Source organism: Cinclus cinclus, chromosome 4 (assembly GCF_963662255.1).
Source record: "Cinclus cinclus chromosome 4, bCinCin1.1, whole genome shotgun sequence".
In the NCBI taxonomy this organism is placed as follows: Eukaryota; Metazoa; Chordata; class Aves; order Passeriformes; family Cinclidae; genus Cinclus; species Cinclus cinclus.
Genome location: NC_085049.1, coordinates 69640044 through 69658414, shown reverse-complemented (window position 1 = coordinate 69658414; position 18371 = coordinate 69640044). Strand labels below are relative to the sequence as shown.

The 18371-nt window shown below is 38.4% G+C and overlaps 1 protein-coding gene across 1 annotated transcript in view; it reads right to left on the bottom strand.

Annotated features, from left to right (window-relative positions):
• Positions 1 to 201: 201 nt before the first annotated feature.
• The window catches only part of SYT10 (synaptotagmin 10), a 33238-nt gene continuing 15068 nt past the window's right edge, over positions 202 to 18371 (bottom strand). The window contains exons 3-7 of the mRNA XM_062491515.1: positions 14552 to 15116; positions 3508 to 3628; positions 2996 to 3167; positions 1368 to 1497; positions 202 to 273 (exon numbers count right to left, since the gene is read on the bottom strand). Of these exons, the coding sequence (XP_062347499.1) occupies positions 202 to 273; positions 1368 to 1497; positions 2996 to 3167; positions 3508 to 3628; positions 14552 to 15116 (1060 nt within the window). The remainder of the gene's footprint in view (positions 274 to 1367; positions 1498 to 2995; positions 3168 to 3507; positions 3629 to 14551; positions 15117 to 18371) is intronic.

Below are 18371 nucleotides of genomic sequence, written 5' to 3'. Positions count from 1 at the left end.
GGTTCTATTTGACTCGAATCAACTTCATTCACACATTAACAAATTATTAGAAACTGTCATATAAGACTTAGAATAGGAAAGATGTAATTTGCTAAAACAACATGGATGCAGTTCATGTGTGGAAGCCAAACCTTCTGTTTATGTGGATGTGAGCTACGAGGGAGCTTTGGACACTGACCACGATGGATCCACTCTTGCTCCCTAGGGCGTAAGAGGTGGTTTGGGTGAGGAACAGGATCCCTGGCTATCAAAACTGGTTGCTCGGCCAGGTAGCTGCAAGAAAAGGGTTATTTTTACAAATGTCATCGTATTTGGCAGTGCATCATGCTCATTTCAGAGGATGAGAGACTCCCTCAAAAAAGAACCCAGATCACATCTAGACACCTTCTAGTCTCTGAATCAAAGTCTCTGGTGTCAAAGTCTCCAGCAGAACTAATAATGGAAAGAAAATTTCTGAAGTGACCTTCTAAAAATGCCTCTGACTTGTTTCACAGGAATGGGTTTATTTCACCAACAGGGATGGTACCTCTGCCTCCTAATTTGCATAAATCAGACAGTGCAGTGAACCTCTAAAAGACACTTCTCTGCTGCTTTGACTCAGTTTCCTTGTCCCCACACTCTTCTTGGCATTTTACTGAAGCCTTGATATTAGGCTTTTGCTGCCTGTCACGGAACATGTTGTGCAGCCATGTGCTACAGGATGGGGAGATCAGATGGCCTCAGGTAGCAACTAATTTTTCTACATATTGCTTTTTGATGGGCTAAACAGTGCCTTTGTACCCTGATGCTTCCTAAGGCTTCAATATGTATCTTTCTTAGTCCAGAGCTGTGAGGATTTTGTGTATGGAGCACTAACAATGTGTGGCCACAGCAGATCCCAGAGGGAGCCCAAGCCCAGGGACTTGTAGATATAATCACTCCTACATTTGAAAAAGCTTCCAATAAATGTCTGTTGAATAACTCTGGAGGGAGCTGCTGGTATATTGGCACAATTTAGCCTGATTTGCAGGCAAGTTCCAGAATAATGTTTTAGCAACAGCATCTTATGCTAAAGATTTTTGAATAGCAAATGATTGTTTTTGAAATTTTTGCAAATGATCTCTTCTAACTAGCTGTAAGTTCTTGATCATAATCTCTGGATATTTTCAATGTCTAAATGTAATCTTACAATGCCATCAGAGTATCATGGGAAGTGTTGAAAAGGCCCTTTTAATTGAGAGAGAAACTCATGCAACTATATTTAGGTTGTGCTAATGATCTTCTACCTGATCTATAGGTGCTGCACCAATTTTCATGATTCTCAGAAGCCCATAAAAGTGAGGGACAAGAACATTCAAGATCAAGGAGAAAATGTTGCTACTCCTTACCTCTACTAGTGGGTGCCAGTGAGTTATTGGTTTACGTGGGTAAGCCAACATTTCATTCCAGTGATCTCTTCCAAGGCCTTCGGCATCAATTCCTGTCCGGCACACTCCAATGACCTCATTGTGCCCTACTCTGAGAATTGTAGAGAGAGAAAAAATTTATGTTTAATAAAAAGTGGTTTTAATAACATCTGATATACAATTCTGTTTACTGGTTTAACGTGGCACATAATTAATGGCCAAAGTTTTCACATCATTTATTGCAGATATTAGTTTTGATGGTAGTGTAGTAATATTAAATTCTGTAATGGTAAAATCAAAAACCTCCAGCCACTGCCAGAGTGCTTCTAGCAGCAATAAAAATAACAATGAAAACGTAACCCCTGCCATTAAAAGGTTACAACCCAAAAGACACAAGACAGAAAAGGATCATAATACACAAATTTATCTGAAGGAAAACACGCTTGAATTTTGTGGGAGAGGAAGGTGAAGGAAAATGGTGGGGAATACATTTCCTGCTGCAAATGTTTCAGACATAATTTCATAAACTATTTCTCAGCTTTAGCTGTTGTGATCTTTGGAAGTTCAGTCACTAATATGAAAGGTAAGAATCATAGCTGTAATAGGCTATACCTTAATACTTTGCATTCCTCACAGTGCCATAAACTGGTTGAGGAGCACCAGAAAATAATTTTCTGTGCCTTGACTCTATGCACTTCAGAATAATGCTTTCCAATTTCTCCTTGGCAAGGGCTGGGAGAGGAGGAGCTGAGGAGGACTGGAAGTGCACAAGCCACTGTGCTCTTTCCCTGCTAATGGCACCATGGTGCCACTCACGTCTGACTGAGAAAGTCTTCCTGGCAGAACTTGGAGAACAACCAGAAATCTGATGGCAAGGGAAAACAATCTGAAGGGAGATGCTCCTAAATTGGACTTTCACTGTTTATTTGCCCTGCAATCTCAAGAGGTCATTACTAATAGCTCTTGAATGAAGCAGACTTGTCTTGGGCAGGATTCTGTCAGTCACGGTCTTGATCAACCGGCAGTCCTTGAGCCACTCCAAGCAGGAGACTCTTCCTGTCAATTCTCATTGGAGCCATAGATAGCTAGCCTTAGATATGTTATCAGTGAGGGCTGAACCCAAAGCTTATATATTGAAAGTTACATACTGGAATGTTATTTTTCTGAATCAACTGAAGAATTAATTATGACTTAATTCAATGACGTAATTAGCATTTAATTCCTTTTTAGCGATTGAAAATGTCTTTAAGTTCAAATACCTGTTATTTAAATAGAAATTAGAGGAGTGAGGGACTCTTTAAAGCAAAAAGACATGCCTGATTTATAGTTTGTACATAGCCCAGCCCCCAGAAATGGACAGGAACGTATATCAGGGTTAGTGGCCTGAAAGAAAATTGAGCTGTATTTCTTCCTCATCTCAGTTATTTATGAAACAGATAAAATTGCCATGTGCTATAAAAAGGTGTGGAAGCTTTAAACCTCTTCAGGAAAAGGCCCCAAGGCTTTGTCTTTTGTGACACTGAAGCTGCTTGTAAGCTCAAGAAGGCAGAAAGAAGTCGCTTGCACTGATGAGGAATTGTCTCAATGGTCAGAAGGTGAACTGTGCTTACCTGTCATAATCCATCACTGCAATGGAGAGGCTGACCTGGTCTACATTCTCTGGAGGGATATCAAAGATGATGGCCTCATTATAAACGGGATTCAGTGTGTTCTTCTTCGTGGTTGTTTTCCGCTTTTTCAGTCTCCGTCCCTCGCACATCAGCGACACTTTGACATATGGATCTAAGTAACAGATAATCAGTTCATGCATTAGGACTCAAAGCAATTCAGGATGTGTAGCAGAAGAGCAATACTTGTGGTAGGAATGTTATACTGCTAAGGTAAAAGGTTGCAAGGATTTGAGTGACCCTGGCAAGCACTGCTTTCATCACGCTGTAAGTGCAAAGGAAATGTACAGGCATTCCAAACAGACGCACTGGCTGCCAGCCCATCTAAACAGGGTCTGTATCCATTCTCCTGCTGCTTCCATCCCACAGCCATGTTAAACACACAAAAACCCAAGGAGTTCTTATTCATCCCCTTCCTGAACAGACTGTGCCTTGTTTAAAAGATGTAGAATCACCTGATGCACCAGTTATATCCATTGCTTTGAGATTCCGACATTTGATGACCGTCAAAGTCATTCTCCCAGCAGTAGGTAAATAGCAAAGGGAAAACATGATCTCACCCAAATCTATGCTTTCCTGAAAAAGAAAAGCATTTATTAGAAACCTGATAATACTACCACAATTCAGTTCAGATCATGTGAAATGGTAATATTTTTTTTTTTAACAAGGAGAGAGGCTTCTTCCACAGTCACAGATGCTACTGAAGAGGTCACAAGCAATTTTCAAAAAATTATTCCCATAAAGTACAGGAGGAGTAACAAAAAAAAAAAATATTTTAGGGCCAAGATCTTCAATAATTAAACTGAGAAATTAAAAAAAAAAACAGAGACAAAACTTTCTGGATTTCTGGTCTTTTTGTGTTGAATTCACACAAATTGAAAAGGTGCTGAAAGTAGAATGCCAAATTCTGCTCTTGAAAACACTCATACTCCATCAGCCCAAATAGAAAGAAGTCTGATGAAATATTTAGGTCATGCACATTTATGTGCCCTTTAGACACTGCGATTTATGTAGGAGAATAATTTCTGCACAGGTATGTGTATAAAAAGCTAATCCTGCCTTAAGTGCTTCAAAAAGGAGAACATGCTTGTAAAATTTGCTCTCTTTACAGCTCTCAGTGTGCTTTGAAAGGTTGCTTTGTTTCAGAAAAAAAGGTGTAGCACCTACGGCTCTCCTGGCTCAACAGCAATTTTTGGGAGGATAACATACTCAGAAGGATGGATGGGGTCCACATGAATGTTAATAATCCTCATAAAGAGGCAGGTTCTATACTGAGACACTGTGCTAAGCACTCCTGCAAAAGGATGTTGCCATACTGTTTAGATGCTAATATACTTGAGATGTGCAACCTAAGAAAGGGACCTTCTACCAGTTCTTATTTTTTCTTCTTCTTAGTTATAAAATTATCCTATCACTGCAAAAAACTTTAGGTTTTGGGATATTAGTTATGTCCTAAATTCTTCCTGCATTAAATTTTAAATACACCTTTGCTACCAATCTACCCCCCAAAAAAACTGCATATTAAGAGCTTAGGCTACAAGTTTGCAAGGGGCACGTAAGGAAGCCACAGTGTAAGGCAACCACTCTCAAACATCTCATGTGATCTCAAAGGACTTTTTTAAAAAAAATCTGATACTAAAAAGCTTATTTTTAACACCTCAGCTTCAATATTTTATCCATCAAACCTACAGTTACCCTGAGAGTACAAATTCACTTGAGAGCTGCTGGATCTATTGTACAGCTGTTTTAGCATCAGAAGGCAAGCATAATATTTTTATAAATGAAACATATTAAAATAATGATTGTTGTGTAGATGAAAAATATATTGCTTACAGTCATAAGACAAGACTGGGTTTCTTGTTCACATTCTTCAGCTGCTTATGTGAACAGTTTTATTGACTTCCTTCAGGCTATTACTCTGTCTAAATTGAAACAAATATTTCACATCTTTCTTGAGTAAAGATGGACTTAATCACATGCTTCGGGGTATGGGGTTTTTGTATTTTGTTTTGTTATTGTTTTTTCCCCCCTGCATTGAAGACTAGATTGAAGAATACAGTTCTGGAGTGGCTTTAACATCTCTGTTGCAGTGGTAATAAAATATTGACTTTAGTGTAGGTTGGTCAATTCACACGTTCAGTCATTTTCCTAGGATTTTGTTTTGAAAATTACTAGTTTGATAAACATGTGAACATGCACTGTGGGCAAATTTCATGCTTGCCAGAATTTCAGATTTCTCAGAATTTCAAAATAATTGAGGTCATTCAGTTCACACAGGACAAATACAGCTATTTGACCTCTCCCTTTCTTAAACACAAAAAGTGCAGAATATAGTGCCACAGAGTAATTTATCAATCTCAATTTTCTATTTCAGAAAACAAATAAAACTTGAACAAATGAATAGCAATTATTTCCACTGATTTTTTACAGTGGCAAGTGATGTCTTTTTTTTTATAGTTCTGACATATCTGAACACTGCTTCAAGCAGAGTTTCTCTTACTGGAATTACTCTCTGAGTTCAGAGTCTGATGGTTGTTTCTCATATCCATATATCAAATAGATCTCACTGTTTTCTTTGAAACGAAAATAGAGATCCCTGAGTTTCAGTGCTTCGAAGTTACCAAAGGTCCATGTTGAAAAAGCTGACGAAGATGGGTTGGATCATGAAATGCCATGGGTAGCTCATAAAAAGATCTATTTTTTTTTCTTTTACAGAGAGATGGCTTGTGTAGGTGAACAGAGAAAAAGCAATTTTTGAAGATGGGAGTATGAACTTGAAAGCTTTATTATTTCCTTTTGAAGAGAAATTGGGTAGATACTCACACAAAGTTTGTGTGACCTCAGCTGATAAATAAGAATACAGACAGGACTATGTACTATGACTTAAATACTTTAAAAGAAGCATTGCTCAAAATGCTTGCCAAACTCATTCCATTGTTATTCTACAGTACATTTTTGAGGAGCAAAGAAAATCAGTTTCTGCTCTGAGTACTTGCCAAGACTTCTGATCTTTCTTCATACAGGAGTGTGAATGTGTGACGTTCTAAATTTTCTTTTGAACAATTAAGATTAAAATTACAGTATTCCTATATATATTAGAGTATAAGAAACTGGACATTGCATAAAATGTCCAAGGTATCTCCATTTTCACACATACACTTTTATTGATAATTTGAGCACTAGAGATTCATAAATTTGGAGCTGAAAACACAGATTCAGACCTAGATTATAAACATAGTAAAACTTTGTTTTGTTTTGTTCTTTTTTTAAACTCCTCATGGCAGTAGTTGTTAATCACATTGATTATCATGAGTAATATTTTAAAATTCCCTGGATCTTAAACATTATCAATTTTAGTTGAGATTTAAATATAGGATTCAATTTAGTTTAGAATTTCATTGCCGTGGAAAATTAATGTTTTTCTCACTTTATAATACACTAGATAATTAAGTTGAGACAAGTAATCTGACAGGAACCCTTCAGTACAAGCAAACCCAAAGAAACCAAGGCACAGACTGCCCCCAACAATCACATCTGCATTTCAGTGACTCAAACAAAACACTACTCACAGGACACAATCCAGTAATTTTCATTTGTGCGTATTTTTAAATAGTCCTGAGACTGCCTTACATGTATCACATATTTTCTGAAAATTGCACATGACTTAGATAGCTCTCGCGACACCTAATCTCTTTTACAGACCTATTTTGAGTTTTTCTTTTTCTTCTTAAACTAAATTTGAGTTTCAATTGACAGCTAGCTTTATGGATAATTGTAATGATTGCCTCCCACTGGCTTCCAATCACAGGTACAGAAAATGCAGCATCGAGCACAACTGCACTTATGCAAATGGAAGTATTTGTTGACATCTCACATCTCTCCTTCCTTTATTTCCCTCCTGTACCCACCAGCCATCATACAGCATTAAGGGCCTGAAACTTTGGCCAGCACTCTACCAGCTTCAGCTAGTTTCATAGCTACCATTTTACCTGTCCCATCCATTTTCTGGTATGGTGGGTCTAGAACAAAATAAAACAAAGAAAACAATGGTCTCACACCAGTTATTCTGATGAACTTTGTGGGTTTTGAGCTACAGAATGCAGATTTTTTAAAAGAGCATAATTCTCATGCCACATCAGTAACTACATGAATGGATGTGCTAATAATATTTTTCCATTACTTCCATTAGGATGGATCCATTAGGATCTGTCCACATTCTCTGCTCTGTGGGCTCTTGGGAAATTAGTCCAGGAGTTGGCACAGTCAGAAATACAAAATTCCTGATTCTATTCTCTCTCTTTGTTATCATACCCAATAGACACCAGTGCTCTCATTTTCACAATTATGCCTGTAAAAGTTGCAGCATTTCTACAGAGACTGTGCTCCCCACTCACAATATGGCTAAAAGGGAAAGGATGTGAGGAGGAGTTTGGACAACTTGTAGGGGAGCATCAATTAAATTGAGGTTTTCAAACTGCTGTTGCTGGAAAAATCTGTGCTGCCACTTACTTGAATTAATTTTCACAGTTGTTTCCACTAAATTCAATAAAAGAGACAACTTTTAACTAGGAACCTCCACAAGTTCAGTGGGAAAGGTGGCTATAGAGCCTTCCATGTTCACATACCAACCCCATAACTCTGAAACTGAACGGGAAAACTGTTCATTGCCTGTACTGATAGTCTTTCATTGTCTCCCTTCTCTATGCCAACATTTTAACTGATTTCCTATGATAGCAAGGGTAAAAAGCTTATAAGGACTTGATATGTGAGAAAAGGTGTAATTTCTCAAGTCACAAGTGAACTTTAGACCATTTTCCCATTGATGTTTGTTTCTTCTTCTTTTCCACTAGTTTTTCAAATTTTGAAATTCAAGCAAAATCTTTTAATGGCAACTTGCTATGTATTCTTACAATGAACTATGTAAATGTTACTCAAACTGGAAAATTTGCATGCTTTTATTGTTACTAGCCTGTCATTAATTTACATGGTGAAAATAACAAGTATCTGCTTAATTAATAGTTCAGTAGAAATTAGATTCCCTCAAAAAATTACTTGTTGGTACTTTATTTATTATTCAGATTATCATAATCCAAAGAAACAATTTCAGTTCTTAATCTCAGTTTTAATATCTGGAACTACTTTTCTATTAATTGTAATTGGAATGATGTTTTAAAGACTTTGTGCAAGAGTAGCATAACAAAAATACTAATGACAGCGTGAATTCCATTTGCACTTGATTTCTAAACAGATTATTTGGAAATTTCACTCTCAGTTTTCCTGCTATATTTTGTGCAAGCCGCTGTAATAAATAATGACAGTAATTTTCTAGTTAGTTAAGAAGGTATTCAGGCATTTGCTTTTCTAGACTTTTGGCTGTTTCCTTTAGTAACTCTGAAAACTGTTTTTCGATATAGCATGCAAATTTAAAGCAAAACGTGTTGGCAGAGCTAGACCTTTGGATTACTCGAATATTGCAGGAAGATAATTCCCCCATAGCACAGATTTCTCTTTCTCTGTTTAGAAACATATTACATGTATTTCTACTTTCCAATAAAAGCTACTGATATTAAGCTTAAAGAATCAGGGATAAAATATAACAAGGAATGTTGGGAATTGGACGGAAAGAGAAAGAAAACATGTGCCCTGAGAAAATTAGCTTAGAATGTATTAAGGTATTTCTGCTTTTGAGGCATATATCAAGAGTTAAAAGAATGATAGTGAAGAACAGAACAGAAATCTACCAGTCTGTTTTCTCATTTATGAGTTTAGAATCCAATGATACCCTTGCTATCACAGGAATTATTAAAAGTTCAGTGAGGCTCAAACTGGAGAGCTAATTCTACCACCTCTCAAGGGGATTTTCCTTTGGAAACTTTGTCCCCTCCTCTAATATTTATTTTCGTCTTCTGTTATTCTTTGCATATCAAACCCAGCTCTTTTCCTCCTGCCATCACCAGCTCCTGATTGAGCTGCTGCCCTGGGAAATGAATCAATTAAGTTTGTGTTTGTTCTTGCCTCTGTGGAAGACAGTATGGAAGGAGGGTGGCTGTTGCTCTGTACTGACTGAGTCCTCTGCTTGTGGAGAGGCTAATTCTTGCCTGAACCCATCACACTGAATGCCATGGGGAAGCTCTGCTGCTGGTTGCAGCCCTGATGGCAGAGGGAGGACTCTGTGAGACTGCAGAATGCCCAGAGCAGTGCCCTGGAAGCCTCCTGGGCCCTCCTTGTGCTGCTCCCTCTGTACAGAACAATCTGTCTTGTGCACTGGGTGGGGGTTTACATCTTGCCAGGATGCAAGGAAGCCCATTCCTGCCTAGGAACAGCTGAGAACAGAGGTGCTTCTGTGAACTAACTGTGACAGGAGAGTGAACCAAAACGTATATGGCCTCCCATAGAAAGATGCTTTTCTGAAGCTGTAGTGCAATGTCTGCAGAGAGACTTAGCAGTGAGAAAGAAACTCAGAGAGCTCTCAGGGCACAGCAGGTCAGACAAGTCATGCACCTGCTCCCACAGCACTGTCTGGATGCAGAGATACTAAAATCCCTTGAGGAAACCAGGCCCTTCATTTACCTAATATTTATTACTCTCTGGGTAGAGTGAACGTAGCAGTTTGCCCTTAGAAAATCAAAATATTCAAGTAATTTGTTGTTTTAAATGAAAAGAAACATATAATAACAATAACAATAACAATAATAATAATAATAATAATAATAATAGTAGTAGAAAACTTCACTGCCTTCAGTAACACGACAGAACCCCACACTATCTCCATCATCTTTTCTAGTTATAAACCAGACTTATAGCAGTTCCAAACAAAAATGAAGGTCTCCAAAATGTTTCCTCTAAAGACTGATCCAGAGTGTTCTCTCACCTGCCCAGCAGCAGCAGCAGCAGCAGCAGCAGCAGCAGCCCCATGGATCCCTTTTAACACTGGACAGAAATGACAAATGCCAGCAGTTCTTGGCTTAGAAGGGGCTGTTCCCATTAGAGAGATGATAAATGTTCCTACACTGATAAGCTCTGAGTCTTTCACACTTGTTCAAGGTTCTGTTAAAACTTTCAGGTGCATTTCCAGAAACATTGATAAGTGCATCCTGATGAAGGTGGGTACCTGTGGGGCTTAGCCCACTGGATTTCTGGAGATAAAACATTTCCCCATAGTGCTGCTCTTTGAACATTAAGAACCAGGAAAATCCTTAAAATGTGGCCTCAAAGTTGGGCTACAAAAGGCACATCTGTCAGACCTCTACAATTATTGCTTTACTCAAGGAAAGGTCTAAAGCTTTGTCCACTTACAAAAAAGGGGATATGGAGTAAACAAAGCAAAGATTATGCTCTGGGTGAAATTCAGAGGTTGGCTTCATTCTTGTTTGATGAGGAAATCAGAAGAATCTATTTCCATAACAGAGACCAGCAGCCAGCAGAATGACCTGTGTTATTTCCTACTCTGGCAAGTGTTTGATACAGATGAACTGAGACAAATGTTGCTGCCCTACTTATTTAAAAATATATACATTTAAGCACTTCTGTCTTCCCCAGTGATGTTAGTCAATTATATTCCAGGTGCTTTGGAAACAGAAATCATGCACCATGGACATTGCACGAAGACCATGTCCTTACAAAATCTGCTTTTACATTCCACTTCACAAATGAGCAAACTACAGCACTGAAATGCCTTGAGTTGGGGAACTAAATAATAATCAAGTTCCATCTGTCTACATGAGATAATTCAAGAGACTACAAGAACAATTTGATGACTGAGATCCCCAAGAGATTACCACTGTTGGAAATGGAAATGGCTTTCCTCTAAATTCAGAGCTTTGATTTTTTTTTTCCCAGTTGCATAGTTTTCTACAATTGGTTACCCTAACAGACTTCACAGGATACCTACAGAAAAAAAAAAAAATCCTTCTGACAGTCACTTGCTAATTTTTTTTAGGCAACAGCATTAGAGGAAGTTTCCAAAGCAGGTGATAATTTTTAGAAGCATTATAGGAACTTAATCAAAATTTACATGCAGAAATTTTTGGATCACTGGCAGTGGACTTCTTGCCTAGAAAATGTTAAGACACTGAATATTAGAAGTGCTTGTTAGCAATTCCAAAAAAGTGTTATCTTTTTTTTACAGTATGCATTATATTTTGATAGTAACAAAACCTCAGAAATGTATACAAAACTTAAAAGCACTTGACAAAAACAGAAGCTTCACATGTTGATTAAACAGTCCATTTGATATTATTTTTTTGCCCCTAATCTTATGAATTAATTTTCTCAAGAACTTCAGTATTCCAATATACTGAACAACCTTCACAGGTAGTCCAAAGCTGCCTCTTGATTTTTTTCTTTCTTTCTTGTTTCTTTTTTTTTTAATTTATCAGGTGAACAGAAGCAAATGATGGATTATTTATTGAAAATTCAATCATCCATGTACAAGCAGAATTTAAGGGTATATCAGATATCTAAAATACTTTTCCTACACTACTGATTTTGCTTTAAATTGACATTAATAATCTAACATTAAGAAATTAATATACTTTAGCACTTAGAACAGGTACATCTTACATATTATAAGATGTGGCATGTTTTCAACACCACATATAACAGAGAAAAAATTGTATGAATAGAAAGAGAGTCATTGGGTTTAGAGCCAAAAGGACTCAGTGCAACCATCCAGTCGATTTTCCCAGACTGCATCTCCTGTACCAAATTAACTCTTTATGGTTGTGCAAGCAAATATTTTAAAAACTCTGTTAGCTACTGACAAAGGGTTGTTACATAACAAAGAAGCTCCTGATCTCATGTGGTAATTTCCTTCACAGGCAAAATGTTGCAATCCATTTTCTTGGTGAATCTCTCCAGCAGTGTTTAAGACTGCGGTTTGGAGTCATAAGAATAGATTCTTTTCACACTGGTAATAGGAATTGTTTTTACCCTAATTTTAACTTCTGAGTAGAAAATTCTTGACTGTGGAAGAGATGTAGAAGATTCACAGATGCGGAAAGGCTGCTTCCATGGTGTTTTTAAGTTTTTGGACTAATTCTTTGATCTATTGCTTCTATTATTTTCCATCTCTACCATTTAGCAGCAGCGCGAGCAGACCACTGGGTGTAGGAATTAAGTCTGAACAGAGACAAAAAAACTTTTCAGAACATGCAACAAAACAGAGCAAAAGTGAAGAACCAAAAAGCATGAGAGGAATATATTTGCAGAATGGTATCTTGGTTCCTGGGCTCTCCAGGGTAGGTATGGCCTTCTCCACTTACACACCCTGCCTGATTTGCAGAGATTCTTTATGAACACCAAAGCATATTTGCTTGGATCAGAGTTATTTTCCACCAGTTGTAGAACCAGCTGGATCTTTTTCAAGGCTTGTCAAAGTTCAGCTGATTCTGGCCAACATTAGTCATTTAACTGCTAGTTAGTGATTCTGGTAAACTTTATATCTGGTGTTTGAGACAGTAAGTCCTCACTGGTTAATATCTCAGAGTGTTTATTCATGTGAAGGTTTGGCTGTCTCAATTTACAGTTTCTGAAATGCCAGAACTAGAAACCTGTACTACTATTTCAGAAATCAGCTCAAACACAAGGCAGCACATTGCACATACAGTTTCTGGACATCTTCTAGGAAGGCTTTATTTTTCCAGAAAAAAAAATCAATTGCCAGTTTCTTACATGATTCTCTGAGAATAGGGTAAGGTTTGTGAAAGCTGATAAGGTTACCCAACACTGGAAGATAATCCCAATTTTATGTGCCTATTGTTGATGGTTTAAGTAGAGACAACCTTTTCATACACATGCAGTACTTCAAACTATACTGGCTGAAAGGCTGAAATCCAAAATCCTCATGCTTTCTTTTAAGTTTAACAGAAATGAAAACACCATAAGAGTGAGTTAGGCATTAAAACTGCATGCACTGTTAGGGAGGAAGAAACTTGAATTAGGATCCAGTGCCAAGTTTAGCAACCATTTTCATCCATATGTGCATTAGTATCAACCCCAGATGCATCATCTGGTATGGCATTTCAATCTGCTCAAAACCAGTGATGAACAGTCCAGAGATTATTATTTGCTGAAAGTGTTCTAGTTATCAGTTAAAAATCTCATAGACACACCTGCTGCAAGTGACCAGTGAGATTTTAAGAAAAGTATTAAACACGATATCAAAGCTAGAAGAATTTTTTTTTAATGATTATTTGGACTACTATTCCAAGACCTTAAACAGATTCAATTTTAAGCTTGAGAACACGATTCTTAAAATTACCTTTAATCTGAGCTTCATCAAACTAAGCATACACAGATTCAGATTTCTGGAGGTGTGCTGAAGACTGTTCAGAGCAGCTTGGTAGGCCCAGCAGTCAAAATAAATAGCTGCTGTTGTGAATGCACATTTGAAAACTGCCTCTACTATTCTACACTCTCAGGTATTTCTCCTTTTTCAGGGGTCACAGGGCTCATGCACAAATTGGTGGGGCCATGTCAGTGCTCCTTGTCCTAATCATGCGGAGCTAGGCCTGTGTGTCTGGCAGGTATGAATACCATGAAAAAGGCTTGGGAAGTCTCTGGCTGCAGAGAAGGGGTGGTGTGAAGCTCCTGCCACTCAAGTGCAGCACTGCTCTGTCCTCCGTTCATCCCTGTGCGGAAATCCGGCCCATGCAGAAACCCTGGGATGAGTCACACTGTTTGGATACACCCACAGAACCAGGGATGGGAAAACTTCTATATAAATACCATGCTAGCTAAAAAGAAACTGAAACCAAATCCAAAACCAAAACACCCTACACCTTGCTATTTTAACTGTTGGTTTTATCCCCCTATTTAAATCCCGGCCAGGGACGATGAGTTTGGAACTCAAGGTGAGCAAAGCAATATCTGGAGACTGCTGATCCCTGGTAGCATGTTATTCATCCTGTCACCTGTGCACAGATCTGCTTTTCTTGCTTGCAATAATAAACAAATTAATTTCTATTTCCTAATTCTTCTTGCTTGTGCCTCTTGAGTTTTCTTAGCAACCAGCAGCAATGCAGGTACAGCTACTGGGGACCCTAAGCACAGTGCAGTCAGCAAAGTACATTTTACACTTCAAGCACCTTCAGACTCTTTTCCTTACCAAGTTTTCTAACCTATGAAAATCTCCTAACAAGAGCAATACACTTTTCCTTAATAGATGGTCATTTTGCAGGACAGGGTGTTTTGCTAACAGGAAAATGTTATTAGTTCTGGCTAAGCAATGACTTAAAGGATGTAGCATTTAATTAATAAATGTAAATTATGTACACACAGTGAGCCATAAGATGACAGTATGCTCCCAGAAGATCTTTTAGTAATTAAATTTTATATCTTCCCAAGCATTATTCTCTGTGCTCAAAGGAAAATATTGACAGCTCCCTCTTTTTAATTTTTTTTTTTTTTTGGACTCTGCTGATAAACAGGGTACACTGCCAAAAACTACAAAAGAGAAGGGAAACTATGATGTTAATGCTTTTGCAACACATTACTTACTGTGGTGGCACAGTGGATGTCTTTCCATACATTGGCTTCCCTGGAGAGATCTGTGACTTCAAAAAGGTTATCAAGAATAACTTCCCCAATCATGTCATGTCTAGAAAATCTGTCAAAATCATAAACACTGAAATGCAATTTCCTGTTGCTGAGTTGATCATAGGCTACAGGAAACTGAAAGGTTTCATCAAAGGCAGGATTTAATGTCTTTCTGTGAACTCGTGTCTGAAACTTCTTTTTCCTATCTGGAAGCAGATAAATCTTAACGTAGGGGTCGGATGTTCCTGTGAAGTCTTTAGCAGGCAGATCTAAGGCTTTGACAATTGTGACAGCCAGAAGTTCATTCTCATAATCATACCGGAGAGTGAAGTTAAGTTTTCCACATGTTTTCACATCCTCTTGTTGCCCATCAGAATCCACAGACTTCTGCTTGTAGAGTTCTGGTTTTATTCTCCCAATGCTGGTTGTGGTCTCTCCCCTTTGCAGAACTGGGTCTGTCCCCATGTTAAAATCAACACTGGACACTTGCATCTGTCTTGGCAAGTGCCTCCTGAAAGAATTGTGCCTGCACACACAGACACAGACACAGACACACAAACACACAGGCACACAAAACAAGCCATGGTTATCTCTGGGAAAATACTATCTCTCAATAAAAAAGATAAGAACAAATTAATGAGGGCTCCTCTCTTTAAAAGAATTGAAAAAATAATCCTCTCCACACCCCCTTCAGTGTTTTGCAAGTGTTATAACATCCTTGAGAGGAAATGATCATTAAGAATTAATTTCTTGACCCAGGAGACACCCAGTGTCCCAGAACTAAAAATATTTATAACTTTGCTTTCAGACTATGCAGCTGAAACTGAATTCATGCTCTTTCACAGAACAAGTTGACAGTTCCAACATGGCATGATCCCACTTTGCTAGGCCCTGGGTGAAGTATGGTCAAACAGAAAAAAAACAAAAACAAAAAACACTTGCAGAATTTTTATCAGTACTCTCTGGTTTTCAGAGGTATTCCATGGTGTTTTTCCAATTAAATATTTACCAGCCTTCACACTGGTCACCATGAAAGGTGCCTGAAAGGGAAATGCAGAGCTGTGTCTGGAGGTTTTTAGCACAGTGCTTTGCCATCCTACAACATTTTATATATAACTGCCTGGTATCTGCTACACTGAGATGCAGGCTGCCTTCTCCAAAAGCACCGGGAATATTTTGTTCTGCTTGCAATACATTCCAGAGTTTTGTTAACAATTTTCTGTCATTGTTTTTTTTTTTTTTTCCCCTTTTCTTCTCATGGTCTGCTGTTCAGTGTATTCAACGGCTGATTCCTGCACCACTAACAAGAAACATTATGTTAAACTCCTTACAATTCTGAATACAACGCTGCATAAACATTGTATTTTTGGGCGTATCTTGGCTCATGAATCTGAATGGGAAGTTGTGCCATTCTTACTAAGAGTGAAATCAAATCCCTGGTGTGCCATACAACCTTAGAGTAGCTTAAAAACACTGGTCAGAAAGCTTCACAGCATTTATCAGCAGCAGATGCCATTATGACTACACTCTCCAGTTTATTTTTTAGGCATTTTCACGTTTCCTTGGTACTTCCCTACCCCAACAATCTGTGCTGCAGAAGCTTACCACCTCCTCCTGTGAGCACACTTAGTTGCCATTACAGAACAATCCGATTGTCAGAATTTCCTCTGCTTTTTGCAATCAATTGCTTATTAATGCCACATGTAGCCTTGCCTTATTGCTTGGTTTCCCTGTGGTGTTGTGTTCTGAAAACAAGAGGTGTCACAGCTGCATGTTTCCTTGTTTAAATCAGAAATGCAAATTGTCCATTTGAAAGCAACCAGGACTCATTTCATAGATATTAGTTGTATTTTTTGCTGTAAGACTAGAGGTTGCAGAAGGCATGAAGCACAAAACTGCCACAGTTCAGCTGAGCAGAGATACAAGAGGGTAAGCTGCAGCTATTAAATAATACACAAGAACATTTCCCCTTTCAGCTGTTTCAGTCCTGCTAGGTTCAGGGAGGAGACCTAGCTCAACACACAAACAGGGTAGGGAGAGCTTCACAGCTTAGAGTTGAAGTAGCTCAAAAAAAGCTCAAAAAAAATCCAGGTGTTTGGATATCAAATTGAGGTGAATAATACACCTCTCTTGTAACACACTGCCTTTCTTTGCAGAGAGAAAAGTTGAAATATTTTCTTCACCTTTAAATGTTAAAACTCCCTGAGTTCATACTGTCTAATGTCCACATTGGAATGGAATGGGGAATGAAAAGGCCCTGACTGGTCAGAAAAGTAAAATATTGTCCACAGGGAGTTTCACAGGTGTTCTTGTGCTTTTTCCCTCCAAGAAGTGCAACTCCATAGGCGTGCCAAAACACAGGGAAGGAGCTGAACTCTACCCAAAAAGTAGGGCAGTAAATTCCTGGGCAGGCAGCAGTTTAGGGACAATCTTTTTAGTATCTTTGACTCATCATGAGGTCCAGGAAGAGCTGTGTTACTGCTACTTCTGTCAGAGCTGAGGAAAGCTGTGCAGAGAGGACTCCCTGAGTGCTCCTCACACCTGCAGCTGTACTACTGAGATGCCCAGATGATCACAGAGGGATAGAATAGTTTGTGTTGGAGAGGACCTTAGAGATCATCCAGTTCCAGGCCCCCTGCCATGGGGGCGTCTTGTTCAAACCCTGTTGTACATGAGCAGCAGCTAAAACTGCCTTTGCTGGGGAAACAGTGAAGCTGATTGTACAACATCCGTTTGAGCAAAACCAGGCGCGTGACAAATTCTCTTCTCTTCAAATTCTCTTGCATTTTTGACAATCTGGGTTAATGTGAGCCAAAGCAATATATAAGACCAAAATTCTATGATTTCTAAGGTGCCTGCTTACTTTTAAATTTTCAGACTTCATGCACTTCAGAACCCCTACTGAATTGTTGCGAGATGTCACTGAGTAAAAGAATGCATTTATTTGGCTGTTCCCTGTGGGAATCAGCAGTGCTTTTGCTCTAGTAAGCCAAAGTCCTAATTACATGGTGCCTAGTATCTGTTCTGAGTCACAGCATTTCACCAAGACAGCTAATTGGTCTGTTAATTATTAAGATGTTTCATTGTTGTCATGGCAACATATTTATCTTCCTTTGTTCTGCAGTAACAAAGGGACTAATGACTGTGATAATGACATACAAGGATGTCAGAAAACCAGGTTGCTAAAATGTGGCAGAGCTACCAACATCTGCAAATCCAGGTACTTCAGCCTCTACTGACTCTTACATGCAGTGCTCCTACAGTAGACTTTCCTTCCATAACAGAACAAATTCATTTTGAGTAGCAAACTCATTTTGATAACAAATCTGTATATAAATCTAATATGTAAACTGTATTTTCATGGGCCTAATGGCATTATGAAGCTGATTTCCAACTCAGTGCCACATCTGTGATAAAATAGAGGAATAAAATGGTGGTTTATGATACGACTTGAGATTTATGAGGGGTGACTCAGGTCTAGCTTTCCTAGATGGCATTAGAACAATCTTTTGATCCAAATCCAGAAAAGGGCATGATAACTGGTGGTACTTAGACAGAACAAAAGCTTCCCATTTCTCCTTGCAAACACTAAAATCAACAGATAAGTTTATTTTTCTTTAACCTTAACAAACTCAAGCACCTCACTTTTGCCTTTGTGCCTCCTGGGAACTGACTGGTTCAACATAGTCCTCTCCAGCTGATGCTAAAGAGCAAAAAACATATTCTTTGGGAAATACAAGTGAGTGTTTGAAGAATGGATTTTCACAGAAGCAATAAAATG